The sequence below is a fragment of the Microtus ochrogaster genome, chromosome 24 (genome assembly GCF_000317375.1).
Source record: "Microtus ochrogaster isolate Prairie Vole_2 chromosome 24, MicOch1.0, whole genome shotgun sequence".
NCBI lineage: Eukaryota > Metazoa > Chordata > Mammalia > Rodentia > Cricetidae > Microtus > Microtus ochrogaster.
In genome coordinates, this window is record NC_022024.1 from 15,347,196 (window position 1) to 15,364,890 (window position 17,695).

General features: G+C 47.4%; 1 protein-coding gene across 1 annotated transcript in view; it reads right to left on the minus strand.

The window, feature by feature from the left end:
* Positions 1–3,835: 3,835 nt before the first annotated feature.
* E2f7 (E2F transcription factor 7) overlaps positions 3,836–17,695 on the minus strand; it is a 30,411-nt gene continuing 16,551 nt past the window's right edge. Inside the window, exons 6-13 of the mRNA XM_005358079.1 lie at positions 17,363–17,521; positions 15,853–15,987; positions 11,341–11,526; positions 10,780–10,849; positions 9,331–9,805; positions 7,934–8,195; positions 5,797–6,221; positions 3,836–4,006 (exon numbers count right to left, since the gene is read on the minus strand). Of these exons, the coding sequence (XP_005358136.1) occupies positions 3,836–4,006; positions 5,797–6,221; positions 7,934–8,195; positions 9,331–9,805; positions 10,780–10,849; positions 11,341–11,526; positions 15,853–15,987; positions 17,363–17,521 (1,883 nt within the window). The remainder of the gene's footprint in view (positions 4,007–5,796; positions 6,222–7,933; positions 8,196–9,330; positions 9,806–10,779; positions 10,850–11,340; positions 11,527–15,852; positions 15,988–17,362; positions 17,522–17,695) is intronic.

Genomic DNA, 17,695 nt, shown 5'->3' on the forward strand with positions numbered 1-17,695 from the left:
GAATGAGGGGAGGCGTTCCCTGTTGCTGGCCTCCAGCCCTTCCTGAAGCAGGACGCTGATCCGCTGATCCCAGTGACTCACTTGCCTGGGGAGATGGCTGGACCAGGGTTAGAGTTCGGTTGGGCTTTCTTAGTCAGGAGAAAGGACACTGGCTGTGGGTGAAGGGGATATGGTCAGCCTGGGGCTTGTTTATGTGGAAACCATGAAGGAGGAACAGCGGCTGGAGGAAAATATATTGCCTGTGTTGTAGATGTTCAGACACAAGCCATCTCTGTGTAAACCAGCTTTCTTAGTTAGAATTTCTATTGATGTGAAGGCACACCACGACCATGGCAACTCTTATAAAGGAAAACATTCCATTGGGTGGCTTAGTGTCAGAAGTTTATTCTATTATCATCATGGTGGGACATGGTGGCATGCAGGCAGGCATGGAGCTGGACAGGGAGCTGAAAGTCCTACATCTCGGCTTGCAGGCAACAGGAAGTGGACTGAGACACTGGTGGTATTTTGAGCATACGTGAGATGTCAAAACCCGTCTCCACAGTGACACTTCCTCCAAGAAGACCACACCGGACTCCAACAAGGCCACACCTCCTAACAGTGCCACCCCTTTCGTGAGCCATCGTCTTTCAAACCATCTCACCAGCTCAAGTATCTGCCTGCTCCCCCTAACTATGTGGCAGCGGAAGTAACACCCAGGCACCATGGACCACACCCTGTGAGTCTAGAGAGCTAAGCAACATCCATGTGAATAACGGACTTTGGGATGAATGAAAATGAGCCTGAGTTAGACCGACAAGTCGTTAACATCATGGACAAGAGGAGCTGGGGAGGTGGTCTCATTTGTGGCTGCTGAATGTCAGTCCAGTCTGGAGGCTCTAAACTTCCAGCTGGACAGAGCCGACGCAAGGCCAACAGCATGGTCCTAACCCTCCCAAGCTCTCAGGTCAGCCCGATGCAGCTGTCTCTGGTGTGTGAGAGCCACAGGAAGCATCCACGTGGCTGTAACAGCTACTGTTAGCAATTTCTGCAGAGAAAATCCACCAGGAAATACACAGGGCCTGTGGGATGTCTCAGCAGGCAAAGGTGCTTGCCAGTGAGCCCAACCAGGACCCGCAATTGAGGGGTTAACTGACTCCTACAAGTTGTCGCCTGACCGCCACCCACGTGCCATGGCATACCACCGCCAACACACACACAAAATAAATGAAAACGTTTAAAAGAGTAATATAACATTTCTTACTAAATGCCTTTATTATCATTGCTACTTTATAAAGCTTAGTATTTTTCTAAAAGGAAAGACTGGTTTACATGTAGGAAAGTTACAAGCAGATGGCTACAGATAACACAGCCACAGGGAAAGAGCAGAGCCAAAAACTATGGAAACAGTGCGGTAAGCAGCAATAATACTAACACCTACAAGAACCTAGCAGTGCAGTAAGGTAAGCAGGAAGCAGCCTTATATTAACGTTATTTAAATACAGAAATAGCACCTTACATTGAGCAATGTAAACTTGGTAGGTAGGTTCAAGTATAAAAGTTATACCCCCAACTCTTGTACCAGAATGCAAGGGTTTCTCAAACCCTGGATAGCATCGTTAGAGGCCGCGCACCCCCTCTGTGCTGACTCAGAGCTCATGTCCTCTGCAGGATCACTAACAGTTTATTTCTTCTTGCCCTAAATTAGACTATGACAGACTCTAGATTGCCACTGCTTCTCTGCCCCAGGTACTCAAGTCCAGCCGGGCAGCCACAAAGGGTACCAGGCCTTCTGGACGAGTCAAAAGCCAGAGCATGTGGGACCCTCGCATAGAAGTAACGTTGTCTTTCACTGATGACATTGCTTCTCAACACCCTCTCAAGAATCACAAGTTCTCTGAGGTTAATGTGGTCAATTTGCAAACAGTAAAAATTCTAATAGTAAAGAACAGCACATAGTGAAAAATAAATGAACATTGTCAGGGAACAAGGGAAGAGGCTTGTGTTTCAACGGAGATGTGGACGTCTTGATGAAAACGCTTTGGGGCAGGTTTTACATGCCAGAGGCTTCGGCGGACCCACTGGCTGCATGTTCGATGATCTGAGAAAGGGTAATTCCCCTGTTCCGGAAAGGAACCAGCGGTGTGGGTTCAGAGTCATCACCGCCACGCAGTTTTCAACTAACTCAAGGAAAAACCAACTTTTAAAAAGGGGAGTAATGCCATTTTACAACTTTAGAAGCTTAGTGTTGACAAAAAAAAAAAAAAAAAAATTGGATAAGTAGCGAATGTGTTACATCTGGCCACTCATTTCCCATTTTCCAAAGCTGTTGTTGGGTAGTAAGACCACAGATGTCCTGTACTTAACATAAAACTGTGTTGTTCAGGCTCCCAGAGTCTCTTAAATTAATATTTTTTATACTTTTATATGGTATTTCATAGGGCACAAAAAATACAGAGAAAAAGCAGCCTTATAGTAAGACTCTAAGTTTCAAGAGAGGACCACAGGAAGAAAAAAAGAGGGAAAAGGGAGTGAAAAAGAACAGGAGGTTTACTCTGAAGAGAGAAGACCGAGGTAAAAACACCAATCAATGTGGAACCCTAAAGCAACGTGGCTCACAAAGGGAGGCGCGCAAACAGCTTCTGGGACTGTACCTGTCAGCACAGCCAACCCCTGTGCCCGCCGTTCCTTTTCTGGGCCACAGAACTTACGGACACTCTTGGAAATGGGCAGAATGTGCCCATTTTCCCTCATCTCCCTCCAAATCTGAGGAAAATCAGTAAATGAAAAACAAAAGACTTAGCTATTGCTCTTTATGTTTCTGTTATCAATATGCTTCATAATTCAACCAACACTCTCGCCTGGCTCCAGTCTCCTCCGTCCCTTCCTGTCACCCTGATTCAGCTGACTACAAATGACCACCATGAGAAGGCACACACCTGACCCTGGACAGTGAACGTTCAACTTAAAAACCACAGGGCATGGAATGGAGCAAAGGAAGCTGAGCACAGTAGGTTCGGCTTTGTTTTAAACAAACGGTAAAACCTCACTATTCATGGTTACTGGAGAAACAAGCCACAAGGCACCTAGACTTCGGTTTCGGCTCCCGTGTCCCCAGACGGGCTGAGCGCAGTCCATCCAGCAATAGCTAGGTGGAGGAGCATTCACAGTTATTTCGGTCTTGACATCTGTCACGTATATACATTTATCCACATTATTAATAAGTTGTAGAATAAGTGCAGGGCAAATTATACAAAAAAAAAAGTCTTAAACATTCAAGTCGCGATACCCTGAAAAAAAAAAAATACGTGTTAGACCGATGTTGTAAACTTTGTGCAGGAAGTCCCACTTCAGAAACAAAATAAATAACATCGTAGGATTCGTCACTGAAGGTGGCTCCCCAGAGCCTGAGGACGCAGTAGTGTGTTTTAGGCTGCAGAGAAAGTTCTCACTACAGACTCACTGAGGGCTGTGAGACGCACATCGCCAACGCTTGCCCTGGTTAAGTGCTAGACAGCCCCCCCCACTTCAGAAAAACTGCAAGGCTCCAGCAGCCTGTCAGGAATGACTTCCAGCACTCGGATGATTCTTGAAGCAGACCACACCAGTCGGCCAGTACTGCTGCTGTGACAGGCAGAGCCCGAGCTCTAGCTGGTGTTAGATGCATAATTAGTAACAATTACTTTCAGGCAAATAGGCGAGTTGTGATATTGAGAAGTTAGCAGAACCAGTGGATGCCAGAGAGGAAGGACACAGGCTGAGGACCTGGACAGCCTGTGTGTGTTCCATTTCGGACATTGTCTGGGGCGTGGGAAACTTCAGGGGCCGAGGCCACCCCACCCACTGAAGCAGCAGGTTAGTCAGGCCCGCTGCTTGAGATTTCGAGTCGTCTCTGGGCCGAGCTAGTGTTTCGGGATTGGTTCCTTTCTCTTCTCCTAAAAACAGGGTCTCCAAGGCTGCCGGGAGTCTTGAAAAATGTCTCCCGGTGTCTTCGGTGGATGCTCTTGGGAGTTGCTGGTGCAGGAGACTGGACAGAAAGAGCAAGAGCAGAAGTGAAAAGATCTTTCAAACTCCAAGACGGGAAATCTCTTCCTGCTAGGTGTCACCAGGTTGCCTGTCCCTTTTGCTCGGCTCTTCCACTAAGGGCTTCCCACCATCCAACCCTGAGCACAATGCGCGAGTATCTCTGATACAGAAAAGCACAGCCTACCAAAAATGGTACTGATGTGGCCGAGGTCTGGAGCCAGGCCCTGGGCTCTGCCATCACTTAGCTGTGTGATGCTGGACAAATTAAATTACTTCACCTCTGTGTCCCTCAGTGTCTGCATCTCCATCAGAGATGAATAGCAACTTCACAGGGCTAGAAGAACTAAGTGAGAAAATCTTGGTAGAGTAGGTTAGAAGATGCAAAGCAAACACGCTGTGTGTCTGTGGTCCCTTCTGCTCACAGTCATCCTCTCTGTGTGCCCGACAATGGAAGCGAGCGTGATCCTGATTCTCTACTGGCACTGCCTGGATCAGTGCCTGGCCCATAACTAGCTCTCAAAAGGCGCTGTGCTGACAGACAGATGGTATATTTGATAGCACACACAGAGCTATATGTAAACTCAAGTCAGACCAACGTTTGTCTCAGGGGGCACAACACAAGACACAGAACTATAGGTAACTACGGAGGAGGGGAGTGGGAAAAATCGTGTTTCTCAGGGAAGAGCACCCAAATCGGTTATGCAGTACCAAGTGGTCAGCCCTGAAATTATACACACAAACGCCATGACAAGGGATGAGCAAACTTCATATACATATTTAGGAACATGTAACATACATGTAACAACGGTTAAGGAGATAGAGGCCCTAGTTGAGGAGCTCCTGGCCTCGGTCAGCTGCTGTGAGAGGGAGGGGCAGTGCTCTTTGACGCTGTGACACCAGCCACACTGACCACACTCGGGGGCAGGCCCCATGCCCAGGAAGGGCTGGCCAACACAGGGTGGACTCAGGGAGCTTAGAAAGACGAAGTGGGAGAAAACCAAGCTGGACGGGGATGGGAGGGGATGAATATCATCCAAATGCTGCAGGGAAATCCTCAAAGATTTAATAAAAACGTTATTTTTTTGAAAAAGCATATGTTGGGCACGGGGTGTGGATCAGTGGCAGAACGTTTGTTTAGTTTATGTGCGGCCCAAGGTTTGACTTCCAGCGCTGCAAAAAACTGAACCAAAACAAAATCGAGTCAGAAAACTAATGTGACTATTTAAATATACAGCAGACTTCTGAACCTCTGAATAACCTACCTCCAACGACTTTTAGTCACACATAATAACGTTTCTTGAGAGGAATGAGTGATTCTGAACACGGTGTGACAAGAACGGAAGAGGTTTTACTGGCTCAACTACAAAAGAATCTGAGAGACAAACGCAGCACTGACTACAGGGGCAGTGACTGTCCGTGTGTGTTTTCAGGAGTGTGTGCAACCCAAGCTCCCAGGCTGTCCTACAGCCGTATCATTAAAGTTAGGATGGTCTCCTCAAGCAGCCTGAAGAGACGAGCGCCAGGTCAGGAGACTGTCCGAGTGCAGGGATCAATTATAACTATGCCCAATAACGTTCCTTCTACCCTCGGCAAACTGGGAAGATTTGTCTTAAAGTATGACACCTCTTGCTTTGGAGCCCAGAGCTCTGTGGAAGAAGCAGATAACACAATTCCCACTGAAAACCAGGCAGGACCTGAGGTAATACCTCTTGTGTCCGTCAAGTGACTGAGAAGAAAGCTAACTGTATGCCGGCATACCCCATCACGGAGTGACCAAGCCTCGGGTCTTACCTGTTCTACTTTTACCATTGACACGGGATGTCTCCTGTAACTGGGGGACTCGGGATGGATGACGCCGTGTGAGCCTGGCATCCCTGGGCTCAGGTTGAGCGAGGGCTGACATTGAAGCTGAGAATCTGAAGAAGGGATGGTGGGCGTCGTCGGGCTGACCATGGCTGCAGGGCTGAGGAGAAGGTGCGCTGTGGATCCCAGGGTGGACAAGCCGAAATTCATGGGTCCGGTGTTTGGGAGAGTGGCGGGAGCTGAAGAAATGGGCGCGGGTATCGCCGGAGAATAGAGAACTGGGAAGGGGGCCAAACCTGGAGACGGCAAGAACATGCAAGGAACGCCGAAGGACGGCAGCTGACCCGACGGTGACGGCCCCACAGCGTGGGGGGTCGGATTGCCTGGTAAGAGCATGTTGAAGCCGTTTAACCCTGAAACAGAAGGAGAACCAGGTGAAAAATCACAGGACAAGATCCCCTTCATGTTCACTGTCCCTCATGGCTCCTCCAGCGGAGTTCAAAATAGATCAACGCATGATGGAACCTTCTCTCTGGCGAGGGTGAGCATATTGGCTGTGCTCTTCCAGCTGACACAGCTACATCACACTGGTGACAAGATTGCATGTCAGCCTTTACCTGCAGGGTCTTGTGGTCAATGCCCACAGAGAACTCTTTAATTTCTTTCTCCGGGGATGCATGCATTTGTGTGTGAATGTGGGTGGGCGTGGTGATAAGAGGAAAACTTTGGGGGCTGGATCCACCTTCTACTCTGAAGCGGGGCCTCTTGTTTACCATCGCATAGACCAGGCTAGCTGTCCTGAGAGCTTCTAAGGATTCTCCTGCCTCAGTTTCCCATTTCTCCACAGGAATGCAGGGAATATGGAGATATGTACCACCGTGCCCAGTTTTGCATGGGCTCTGGGGATTTGAACCAGGTCTTCATGATGACTCAATAAACACCTTACTGAACCGCCGCCTCCTCCTCCTCCTCCTGTTGAGGAGTTTTAGTAGGGACTGCACCGAATCCAAAATGAAGGGGAAAATAAAATTTCGGTACGAAAACCTCTACTTTGATTGCTATGAACTTCTAGCCAAAAATTTCTATTTCCCTCAGTGATCGCAAGCAAGAATTCCTAAGTGTCTGAATGATACTTTGGCAATACTGAAAAGTACAGTGGGGCCTGGAGAGGTAGCTCTCTTGAGAAAGTGCCACACTCAAGGAAGAAGACCTGGATCTGAGCTGACATGGCTACCTCACACTGAGACTCTAGACTGAAGGTCTTATTATTATGTTTAACAATCACAGCTTTGGAAGTGTGCAGCGTTCTGGACTTGCCGCTAGATGTCTTATTTCTCTGTGTAGCCCTGACTGTCCTGGACCTCACGCTGTAGACCAGGCTGGCCTCGAACTCAGAGATCTGCCTCCCTCTGCCACCCTAGTGTGAGGATTAGAGGCGCGTGCCACCACTGCCCAGTTGCTACTGGGTCTTCTTATTAGTGTAGATAACTAAAAAATTAGCTTTTTACTTTAATCTTACTGGAATTGTTTCTTTATACGCCCATGTACTAAGTTGTCTGCTCTGAAACATTCTGAGGAGTTCATGTGTTTCCTTCAATCGCCTAATAATGGCTTATGGTTGAGAAATACTTTAAAAAAAAAAAAGCCAAAGAAACCAACCAAAGAAAAATTTCATATTGCACTATGATTTCAGTTCTACAGCGGACGAGTCTGTGCTTCCATATTAAGGTGTCCTCAACACTGAGATGTCCCAGAGGCAACAATGCAAGCTGAGGACATGGCAGATGAAGAAACACCCTTCTCCTCTGCCTGGCAGACCAGACTGAAACCAGCACGGGACTGGACCGAAGGTATCTCAGAAACCTGGTGGCCAATCATTGTTATCAACTTGACGGAATTGGGAATCGTCTAAGAAGTGGGCAGTTTCTTCGTCAGATAAAGTATAATGCATTTAAAATGTATCCCATTACCCCCGCAGTTGTTGAACAGAGGACAGGAGCCTTGACCTTTGTTTGTGGGGACCTGGAGTGAGATGGGCCCAGCCCGACAATTTACTGCTCTCCTTGGTCTGGTGACGCGGGCAGAGATGGGAACGCATGGTGTGACCAGCACGGGCATCCCTTACCTGCTGGAGACTGCACGTACAGATACTGCAGCAGGGCGGGGTCTTTGGTGACGTCATTTCCGTTTGAAGGCTTCTCTGCGTCTGGATTTCTCGAAGGGTTTCCACATGCAGAAGCAAGGAAGCAGCAGTTTGTCACGGCCTTTCCTGAAACTTCTTCATCCGCCGGGGGCTGACCCTTTTCACAGGTGGAGGCTTCCCGGGGCGTAGATCTCCCGTCTCCCGCAGTCACAGGAGAGGCGAGGGCTGTGGAGTTTGACGGTCTCTAAGCACGACCAAACCAGAAAGCAGAGAAGCCAAGTCAGGATTCCAGGAGTCAGTTTTAGATAGAAGAGTTCTCTTAAAATTGATAGCATATAGACGAGAAAACAGCCAGGTGTCAGTTGGATTAATGGCTCAGGTTTTTGAGACAGAGTTTCTCTGTGTAACAGCCCTAGCAGTCCTGAAACTAGTTCTGTAGACCAGGCTGGCCTCGAACTCACAGAGATCCGCCTGCCTCTGCCTCCCGAGTGTTGGGATTAAAGGCGTGCGCCATCACCGTGGGCCTCTAATTAAAATTTGATTTACTTTTTGTTAAGTTACTTCTTTGACAATTTCACGCAGGTACGTGACGCATTTTGGCTACTCTCTCCTCTACCTGCTGGAATCTCCCTCCCATTCTTACCAACTCTATTTCCTTCTCACACTTCTAATCTGCAATGCTGAGCTACATATAAAACTAGAAAAAACCACTTTGGCGGGAGAAAGGCAGAAGGGAAAGGCTCTTAATGGAGTAATCTCCACGCAGCGCGCCAAGTCAGCACGCTGCTGAGAGGAGCGCGCTCTGGTTCTCCCAGCCTCACTGGTTGGTTCTACCTCATTAACTTCTGCGTGGCTACTGTGGGGAGCGGGACACAGACAGCTCATCTTTTTGTCTGTTTCATTCCGTAGCTAAGGAACCAGGATCGCTGGGCAGCGCAGAGCACTGACCCAGCCCAGAGCCGGCTTTCCAGAGCCATTCACATCCCCGATTCAGGTACCCCACTGTTTCCAGGGCCCAGATGATTCCAAACTTGTTTTTTTTTTTTTTTGTTCATGAAACAACACTGAGATGGAATATACAAACACACTAACAACGATTATTACCCTGTACTAACAAGCAAGCTTTTTTCTTCTCTATACTTTTTTGGCTTTTCATAAGAAGTGTGATTTTTTTATTTTGCTAAAATAAAAGTTACTTTTCTTATAGTATTATCTTATGGTAAGATTTTTTTGGGAAAGCTAGTCTGGAGCTTCATTAAAGACATGAGGACCGCATGAAATACGCTTCTAGTCCAGAGTCTACTGCCTCAGAGCACCTGTCTCTATTAAGCTCCGAGCCAACGAGATGACACCAGACACATTTACCCACAATTCCTTACCTTGGGCATGACTAGGGATAAGGGGCTGTCTTCAAATTCCTGACTCTGCCTTTTCACAGCAGGCTCATCCTCCTTGTGGGGATTCCTCTCCTCACACAGGCGCTTCTGAGCCGAGGGTGCCAAGGACAGGTCAGCCGGGACTTCTGAGCCACCATCCTCCTCTGCTCTCAGCTCTGGGGACAGTCCCTCCTGCAGGCTCCCACACAGCATGAACAGCGAGGAGGGCACGTAGACCAGGGGCTGGCCAGCGAGCAGAGCTGGCTTCAAGCTCTCTGCGTCTGAGGTGGCTGGAGGAATGTGGCCACCTGCTTGTGCGTGGAGGCCATTCTGCGTGGAAGAAGCCTGCAAATCTGGCTGAGCAACAGAAAATACTGGGTGGGCTAAAGACTTGACACAGTATTCCGAGTCAGCGGGGAGCGCAGGGTCCAAGCTGCTTGCTGGAGGCACCACTCTCTTGCTGGCAAAGGCTTCCCCCCTGTAATAAAGAGAAAAGCTGATTACCATCAAGTCACCGAGTTCTACCACAGCCCCTGATTCACTGCTGTCCAAGTCAGAAGTGAGGCAAGACTGCTCGGACGATGTTCAAATGTCCCCCCTGGGCACACAGAGGCAGACCAAGGAACTCTTGATGGGTGGCTAGGGACGACATGAGGCCAACATGGGAAGAGCTGTTGGGCTCTCAGATGACAGACCACTGGCTGACACTGGTTCTCCCACAGCTCATGGTTATCGAGTATCAAGCACTTGGCCCCTGACGGACATTTGGTACCATACTGTAGTCATAGCTACTCCTGTTCCCACTTACTGATGAGGAAAACCCAAGCCAAGCTCAGTTAATCCACCCGCTCCGGTTCTAAGGATGTGAAGCTGGACCTCCCTGCAGGTCCGTTTGACGGCAAAGGCCAGCTTCCTGGTTACTCAGAGAGTACGGGTGGAAGTGAGGCTGGGCCGGACTGATGTAAAGGAAAGCTAGTTGAGTTTACCTAGAAAGTGGGCGGTGAGGAAGTGCATGTATCTACCGGGGTTGGTACTTTGTTGTTTCCTCTCCGTTTGCTCAGTACTAATAAAGAATGCTTAGGCAGCCCTCAGCCCTCATTCAAAACTAAGCCCCGTTATGAGATTTTAATGTTTTGGCCATATATCGTATTATACAATACGCGAATGTGTTTCGTTCATGTTTTGAACTAGATTAACCTCTGGAAAGTAGAGGATGTGGGTTTCTGCTTGGCTGCACACATGACTGAGACCCACCACTTCACCCAGGGCCAGTTTTGCAGGTTGAGTACTTCTCTCCAACCACGGCCTCCCTAAGCGAGAAACTGAGCTCTGGAAGTCAGAGTGAATCTATCAACCGTCGGTGTGTCCGCTGGCCATGGCTGTCAACCTCTCCATCTCCACCAGGAACGGCAACACGACCTGACCGTGACTGGGTTCTTAAAGGCGACTTACTGGGATTTGTCTTCTACCTTCTGTCTGTAGATGGCTGCCAGACTTCCAATTTCTAGGGAATAGGCTGATCCTGCAAGGGAACGTGAAGGGTTAACAGGTGCAGCGGGGGCCATGCTGTGCAGACACACATAACACAGACAGTTCCTCCAGGCTGAGGGGTTGTGAAGACCACTCCAAAGCCACTCTGGCTTTGTTTCAGAAAGGGCAATTTTCAGACCGTAGCTATTAATGGTGATTTCAGGTCTCATTAAGAATAAGTAAGAGAGAAAAACAAATGTTGTTTCCCAAGTTATAAACTTCTGTGATATATCAAAGGGGCCAGCATAGCAAGCCAATTGATCAAGGCTGACTGGATCAATTTCAGGCACGGGGCTATGCTCACACACTGTGAAATCAGCATCTCTTTTGCAGCCAGTAACTGTTTGACTTCAGGCAAGTGAAGAGTTGGCTGTTGAGAAAAACGGCATAGTCTAGAGAGATCATTTAAAAACGCCTGCATATCACCATGGCTACTTTTCCATGGCAACTCAAGGACTCCAGAGGTGGAGCAAGGGCCCGTACCTTGTTTTCCTCCCTGTGGGCTGCTGGGCTCAGAGCTCACTTTCCTCTCTATCTTCTCAGACGTCTGAACCGTGTTAAAGGAACCGTACCGAGCCAGCCTCTGTTTCGCACACACTCGGATCTGGCCATACGTTTCTTTCTTCCATTCCGGTAAGACAGAGGCAGAGACATCTAGTAATTCTTCGTCTAGGGGGAGAAAATCAGAACGGCAGTGCTGTTACACAGCTACCGTCTAGGATAATTTTCACCTTTTTAAGGGATGGTTTTGAGTGGCGGGAGAGATGGCTGCCCTTCAGGAGAACTCAGGTTCGATTCCCAGCACCCACAGGGCAGCTCACAACTGTCTAGAAGTCCAGTTCCAGAGGATTGGACACCCCACACAAGACATACATGCAGGCAAAACTCCAAAGCACATGAAATAAAAATAAAAAATAAAGAGATTGCTTTAAACTTACAATTGAAATGGAGTTATCCTATAAACAACAACAACAAAAAAAAAACAAAAACAAAACTAAGACCATCAGAGGAATTTTATGAGCTATCTCAAACCCCAATTTCTTTCCATATACTGGAAAAGAAAAAATGGCTAACTATAACGTGAGAACGAGCCCATATGCATCCTAAAATTATCCCAACTGCAACCGAACTGGAGCAAGATGTTCTGCAACTTGAATTAGAACAGGCCCAGCATTTTCATGCTCGGTTAGGGTCCGACAGCAAAGGAAACCCGGCCACGTTCAGCTCCACATGCGTGGTTTGAGATCCACTTTCAGGATGAATCGAGATCAGCTTCTCACTGCAAAGCTTCAGGGCAATGCAGAGGAGAGCCCCACTTTTCTACTTTGCTTTATTACTTTTTTTCTTGCACAAGTAGAGGCTTGGTTACCAAGTGACCACAGGAATAAGGTCAGCAGACATCAGGGCTGACGTGCTGATGAACAGAATAGGGATGGAAGGTTGGGCCCTGAAGACCATTTTATGCTTCAAGATAAAAAGATGGACATTTCTGTAGCTCAGGCAGCCATCCCCACGGTCTGGCCGGTCATTGCTGCCTTGTTTATTTGTGCTCATTTCTTATACGCTCAGAGTGTACAGATTTTAATTATAAATCTGATTTGACACGCTGAAAAAGTCCAGCTAGACTTTTAAAAAATGCGCTTTGACCTAATGCGACTTTGAAACTGAACCAAAAATAAATCTTGATGGCTTTCACTGTCACGTAACAAAAGCCCAATATATGTCACCTTTATAAAATCACAAGTACAAGACAAAAAGAAGAAATAGGTCGAGTCAGTCCCAGGGGGCATAGCTACCCGCTCTCCTGAATCAAATAAAACACTGAACAGGAATGTATATACCCGTGGCTCTTACGACACTAGGCAAGGGATGCGGGAAGACGGCGACCCCTTAGAGCAGACGTGAAATTAAGCAAGCTTAGACTGTCCGAAATTACTGCCAGAAGGATGTTTCTAGGTTGGGGTGCAGGAACCCGAGAGTCTCCCCAAGCTGAGGTGCAGCTGGAGGACCAAGGCACGGTGGCAGGCAGCTAGAGTTCGCAGGGCAGGAGAGTGGCAGGGACATCAGTATGCATCTAACATTTACTCTAATGGTACACTTTCACAAGGATGTTCCCTCATTGATAATTAAAATCTGGATGACACACCCAATGCTAAGAGCAGCGAAGCCTCCACCATTCATTCATTCACATTCATTCATTCATTCACATTCATTCATTCATTCAGAGACAGTCTCTCAATGTAGCACTGGCTGGCCTGAAACCCACCTTGTAGACCAGGGTAGCTTCGAACTATAGAGATCACCTGCCTCTACCTCTCAAGTGCTGAATGGAAAGCTAACCACCACTGTGACATTACAGCCCATCTCTCCTTTGACACCTAGGAGCGATGGCTTTATATACTCGCTGAATGGATCCTTTTATGACTAAATGCCCATTGTTTCTTTTTACCATTTACGATGTTAACCCTATTTTATCTAATGTAAATATAGCTACTCCTTATTTCTAACTGCAGGGTATATTTTTTTGCTACTCCTTTACTTTCTGTTGTCAGGTCTCTTAGATTGTGTGTGTGTGTGTCTGAGTGCTTCTTGAGATTGGATTTCTGTATCTTTCACAAGACCTGAGGACTCTATGGCAGTTTCTACATCAGTGTTGATTTCTCAGGCTCTTTCCTGTCCCTCCTCTTCTGGAATACAGTCATATGAATGCCTGCTTACTTATGGAGGAGGAAATCTGATCATTGGGTCAGTGTGGCCACTGCGCAGGCTTTACCTTTTAACGGTGGGGAGGGTAATCTGTGCACATTCTCTGCCATCACAAATAGTTCATACTGATCATTTTGTTCATTCTTTTCCGTCCATCTTCCCTTATGTCTTTGAGGTTTGGTTTGCTACATCAATTAAGTTTGATTCCTTTTCTTCTTTGTAAAACTGCTCTGCTAGTGTGTTTTATATCCGCAAGATATACTTATCCTTTGCTTATAATGTTAAGACTACTTTAGGCATTTAAATGTTATTGCATTTATTTTAGAGTTTTGTGTGCATGCGTGCGTGTGTGTGTGTGTGTGTGCGTGTGTGTGTGTGTGTGTGTGTGTGTGTGTATGTGCGCGCGCGCATTGGAGATCAGAGAGCAGCTTGGGGGAGGTGGTTATTCTTTCTGTTTTGGGTTCTCTGCATTCTCGGACAAAATTACCAGGCTTGGCAGCAAGGGCCTTTCTTTACGTGCTCAGGCATCTCACTGGTCTGTGGAATTTCTGACAAGTCTATAAAGCTGGTCCAGTGGGGACAAATTTAATCAGGTTTTGCTTGTTTTATATATATAAAAAATCTGCCTCATTTTTCAAGGACTACTTTCCTGGAAATAACCTTCTCATTATTATTATTATTATTATTACTATTATTATTATTATTATTTTGAGACATTATTTCTCTGTGTAGCCCTGGCTGGCCTCGAACTCACAGAGATCCACCTGCTTATGCCCCCCCCCCTGCTGGGATTAAAGGCGTGCGCCAACACCCAGCTCCAAGGATTCTGCTGTTTCTGGCATCCGTGCTCATGGGTGCACTCATCTGCACAGGTATGGGTGACTAATCATGTACACGATGTTTTAATCCTAAAAGGAAAAGAAATGTTAATTCTACATTTGAAAAAAAATAATGTGAAGGGGTGCTGGGTGGTGGCGGCGTGTATCTCAGAATGCAAGCCTATCACTAAGCAAGGCACGACTATTTTGAATGCTGATAAGGAGAGGGTATCACAGGTGAAGAGAAGCCAAAGGCACAGAAACAACAAAAACTATGAAGTCTTTTCTTTCACGTAGGCAGGGACCACTCCACACAAAAGTTAAATCTCTCGTGGCATTAAGTATAGTAAACGGCCTGCAGTCTACACAGTAAATTCTTGCTGGCTTGAAGTAGTTAGTCTTGATTTTAAGGGGATTTTTATCTAGATCCTAATATGATGTGTGATTTCCCTCCTCTGTATGCTGTGATTACCATTAATGAATAAAGAACTGCTTTGAGCTACAGCAGGGCAGGGTGGGGAGGAGCAAAGCTAGGCAGGGAGGACTGGACTGAAGGCTGGGAGAAAGAAGGGCGGAGTCAGAGAGAAGCCACGTACTCCCCGCAGAAGACAGACGCTGGAAACTTTAGCCCGTAAGCCAGGCATGTGGTGATACACAGATTAACGAAGATGGGTTAAATGAAGGTGTAAGAGTTAGCCAATAAGAAGCTAGAGCTAATGGGCCAAGCAGTGTTTTAAATAACACAGTTTCTGTGTGATTATTTCAGTTCTGGATGGCCGGGACGAACAAGCAGCCTTCCTCCAGCATTAATATGTTACCAAGGAGGCAGAGAGCTGTATCTTTTATAAGCCCTAGTTATGTGACACAAATTTGTATCACCATACCAACACGGAAAGGGCAATTCAAACATTATCTGAACAGCTGGTGCTCAGGCAGCATGGCTGCATGTAAGGTCCCTTGCACAGAAGATCCAGTCCCTGGCCACACATATATTAACTGTTCCTTTGATGTGGTTTAGCAAAATCATGGTATGTTTAACCTTTTAACTAAATGACATAAAAGGCATCCAATATGTCCCTACCAGATTTAGAAGGTACCTTATCTTGTGCCAGCTTTGTGAGTAACTGATCGTAGTTTTTAAATGCTATGGGGGAGCTCCCTGAAAAACAGTGGCTTATTTTGCGGATGTAGAAATCACCCAAGTTCAGAAGTGTCTCTTTAAATTTGAAGTCCCAAATTTTTCAGGGAAAAGTTCACAAATGAGTATACTTTAGCAGTTACGTAAACCCGTGGTCTTCTAGTATTTTCCTTCCTGATGTGAATGAGGCAACAGCACCTAAGTTTGCGGGACAGTAATTATGAGTCCAAGAGCGACGTCACTAGTGTAACATTCAATGTGACATAGAGATCGGGGAGAGGTCGATTTTGCTGGAACTCCACAGCAGGTCCTCAGCAGAACCCATCTCCTTACCAATGGAGCTGAAGTCCACGGGCCCGATCCACTTGAAGGCTGGTTTACGGCCTCGCTCTTCTGTGACGTGCACTTTCTTTATCAGTGCCAAGCTGGTTAGGACATTGGCTATGTCATAGAGGCGCCGTACCTTTGCTTGAAGATAGAAAACACAGCTAAGGTCAAGCCATGTGCAATGCCACTGTATTTTAGTTTACATAACAGGGAACATTCCTTGGCTACCACGTGAACCTCCAGACGACAGGTGACATGAGATTGACGGCTGTCATGGTATCAGTGGAGAGCTATGCACATGAAGCACATGCAGACACACAGTATCAGGGGAGGACAATGTGCCCTTTCCTTCCCACAACGACACATCTTGTGTAAGAGCCCTTTGCGGACAGGCAGGGAGCTTCGTGATAGCAAAAATACCGGGGGGAGACAGGCTGGGATGAAAGGCTTAGTGAATATCACTCTGGTATGTGGCCACCAAAAGCTTGTCTCGCCTGTCCCCCAGCAAGAGGTGGTGCCGCCCGCCTCACAGGTGCTGACCTGTGACAATGACAGGGATTCCCCAGAGTCTCTGTGAACCCACACTCCTGGTACACAGGACGTGGAAGATTCAAGGTCATGGGGTACAGTTTTGAAAGAGAGCAGGTGCTCACCTGAAACCCCGGCCAAGCTGGAGAGGCCTGATGAGTGAGATCTGCATCGAAAGCACACTGGAGAATCTTTGGAAAATGCATGTATGAAGTGTGTGTGTGTGTGGGGGGGGAGGATGACACACGACTCAGATGGTGTGTTAAAAAACAGGACAAGATGGCCTGTCTGCTTTTCTAGTCAAGAGTTGAAGGGAGGGTTACATGTCTACTTGATGTCAGTCAGGGTTACTGCCAGGGTCTGGCTTTATCTTAACCATTTCACCCGCAGGATGGCTATTATTCCAGCCAAAACCAAAACACTACTGGAGAATGATAAGCCCCTGGCTCTTTACCAGGGCACGGACCCTGCAGCTAAGCTCAAAGGGAAAGGGAGGTTCAAGCGTGCGTGCAACACCCAGAGGCTCTCTCCTCTGGAGCAGCCCTGTCCCCGCCCCCCCCCCCAGCCCTGGCCATTCCTGGGGTGCTTACCTGTAGAAAACTTTCACCTCCAGCCTTCAGAGAAGTAGGCGGGGGATGGGGAGAGAAGGGGAAAGAAAACTCAGGCATTCTGTCCCAGATGTAGCATCACCAAAGAGAAATGCTAATCGATCACACCCTCCCGGGCTCTCGGGGGAGCGTTCTGATTCGCCCTGTCCACTATAACCGTGGAGGGAAAGAAAGGAGCTTGACGTGGATCTGGTGGGGGTTCTCTTAGCTGATTGACTGTTTACTGCACGCAGGGCTTTTATGAGCACAAGGGCTACATTTCTCCAAAACCACCACCGTCAATAAAAACCCTCTCTGGATATATTTATTTCAGAGGCAGGAAGCAGTGTCAGCAATCCGGCCCTTTTGTGCTGATACATGGATTAGGTGAAAGCTCTTACTTTTGAATTTACTGTGGTCTGGGGTGTCTTGGCTTTCTTCTATGAGGATTTTGGCAGCCACATCCAGGGTAACAATCTTGGTTTTGGAGACAAGGAACAGCATGACAAACTTCTGGCTCATAATTCTGAGAGATTTATCTTTCCGACTGTTTGCAGATGCTAAAATGGGAAAGAGAATAGAAATCATCAAAACGCGGCTTTGCCACAAGAAAGACTTTGCGACCAGTTCCCCAGCTCCGCCACTCCTCACTCCGCCAGCATTGGCGGGATCATCGGGTAACAGGCAGAAGCCACTGGAAGCACATCACAAAAATAAGCCCGTAAAGAAATCGG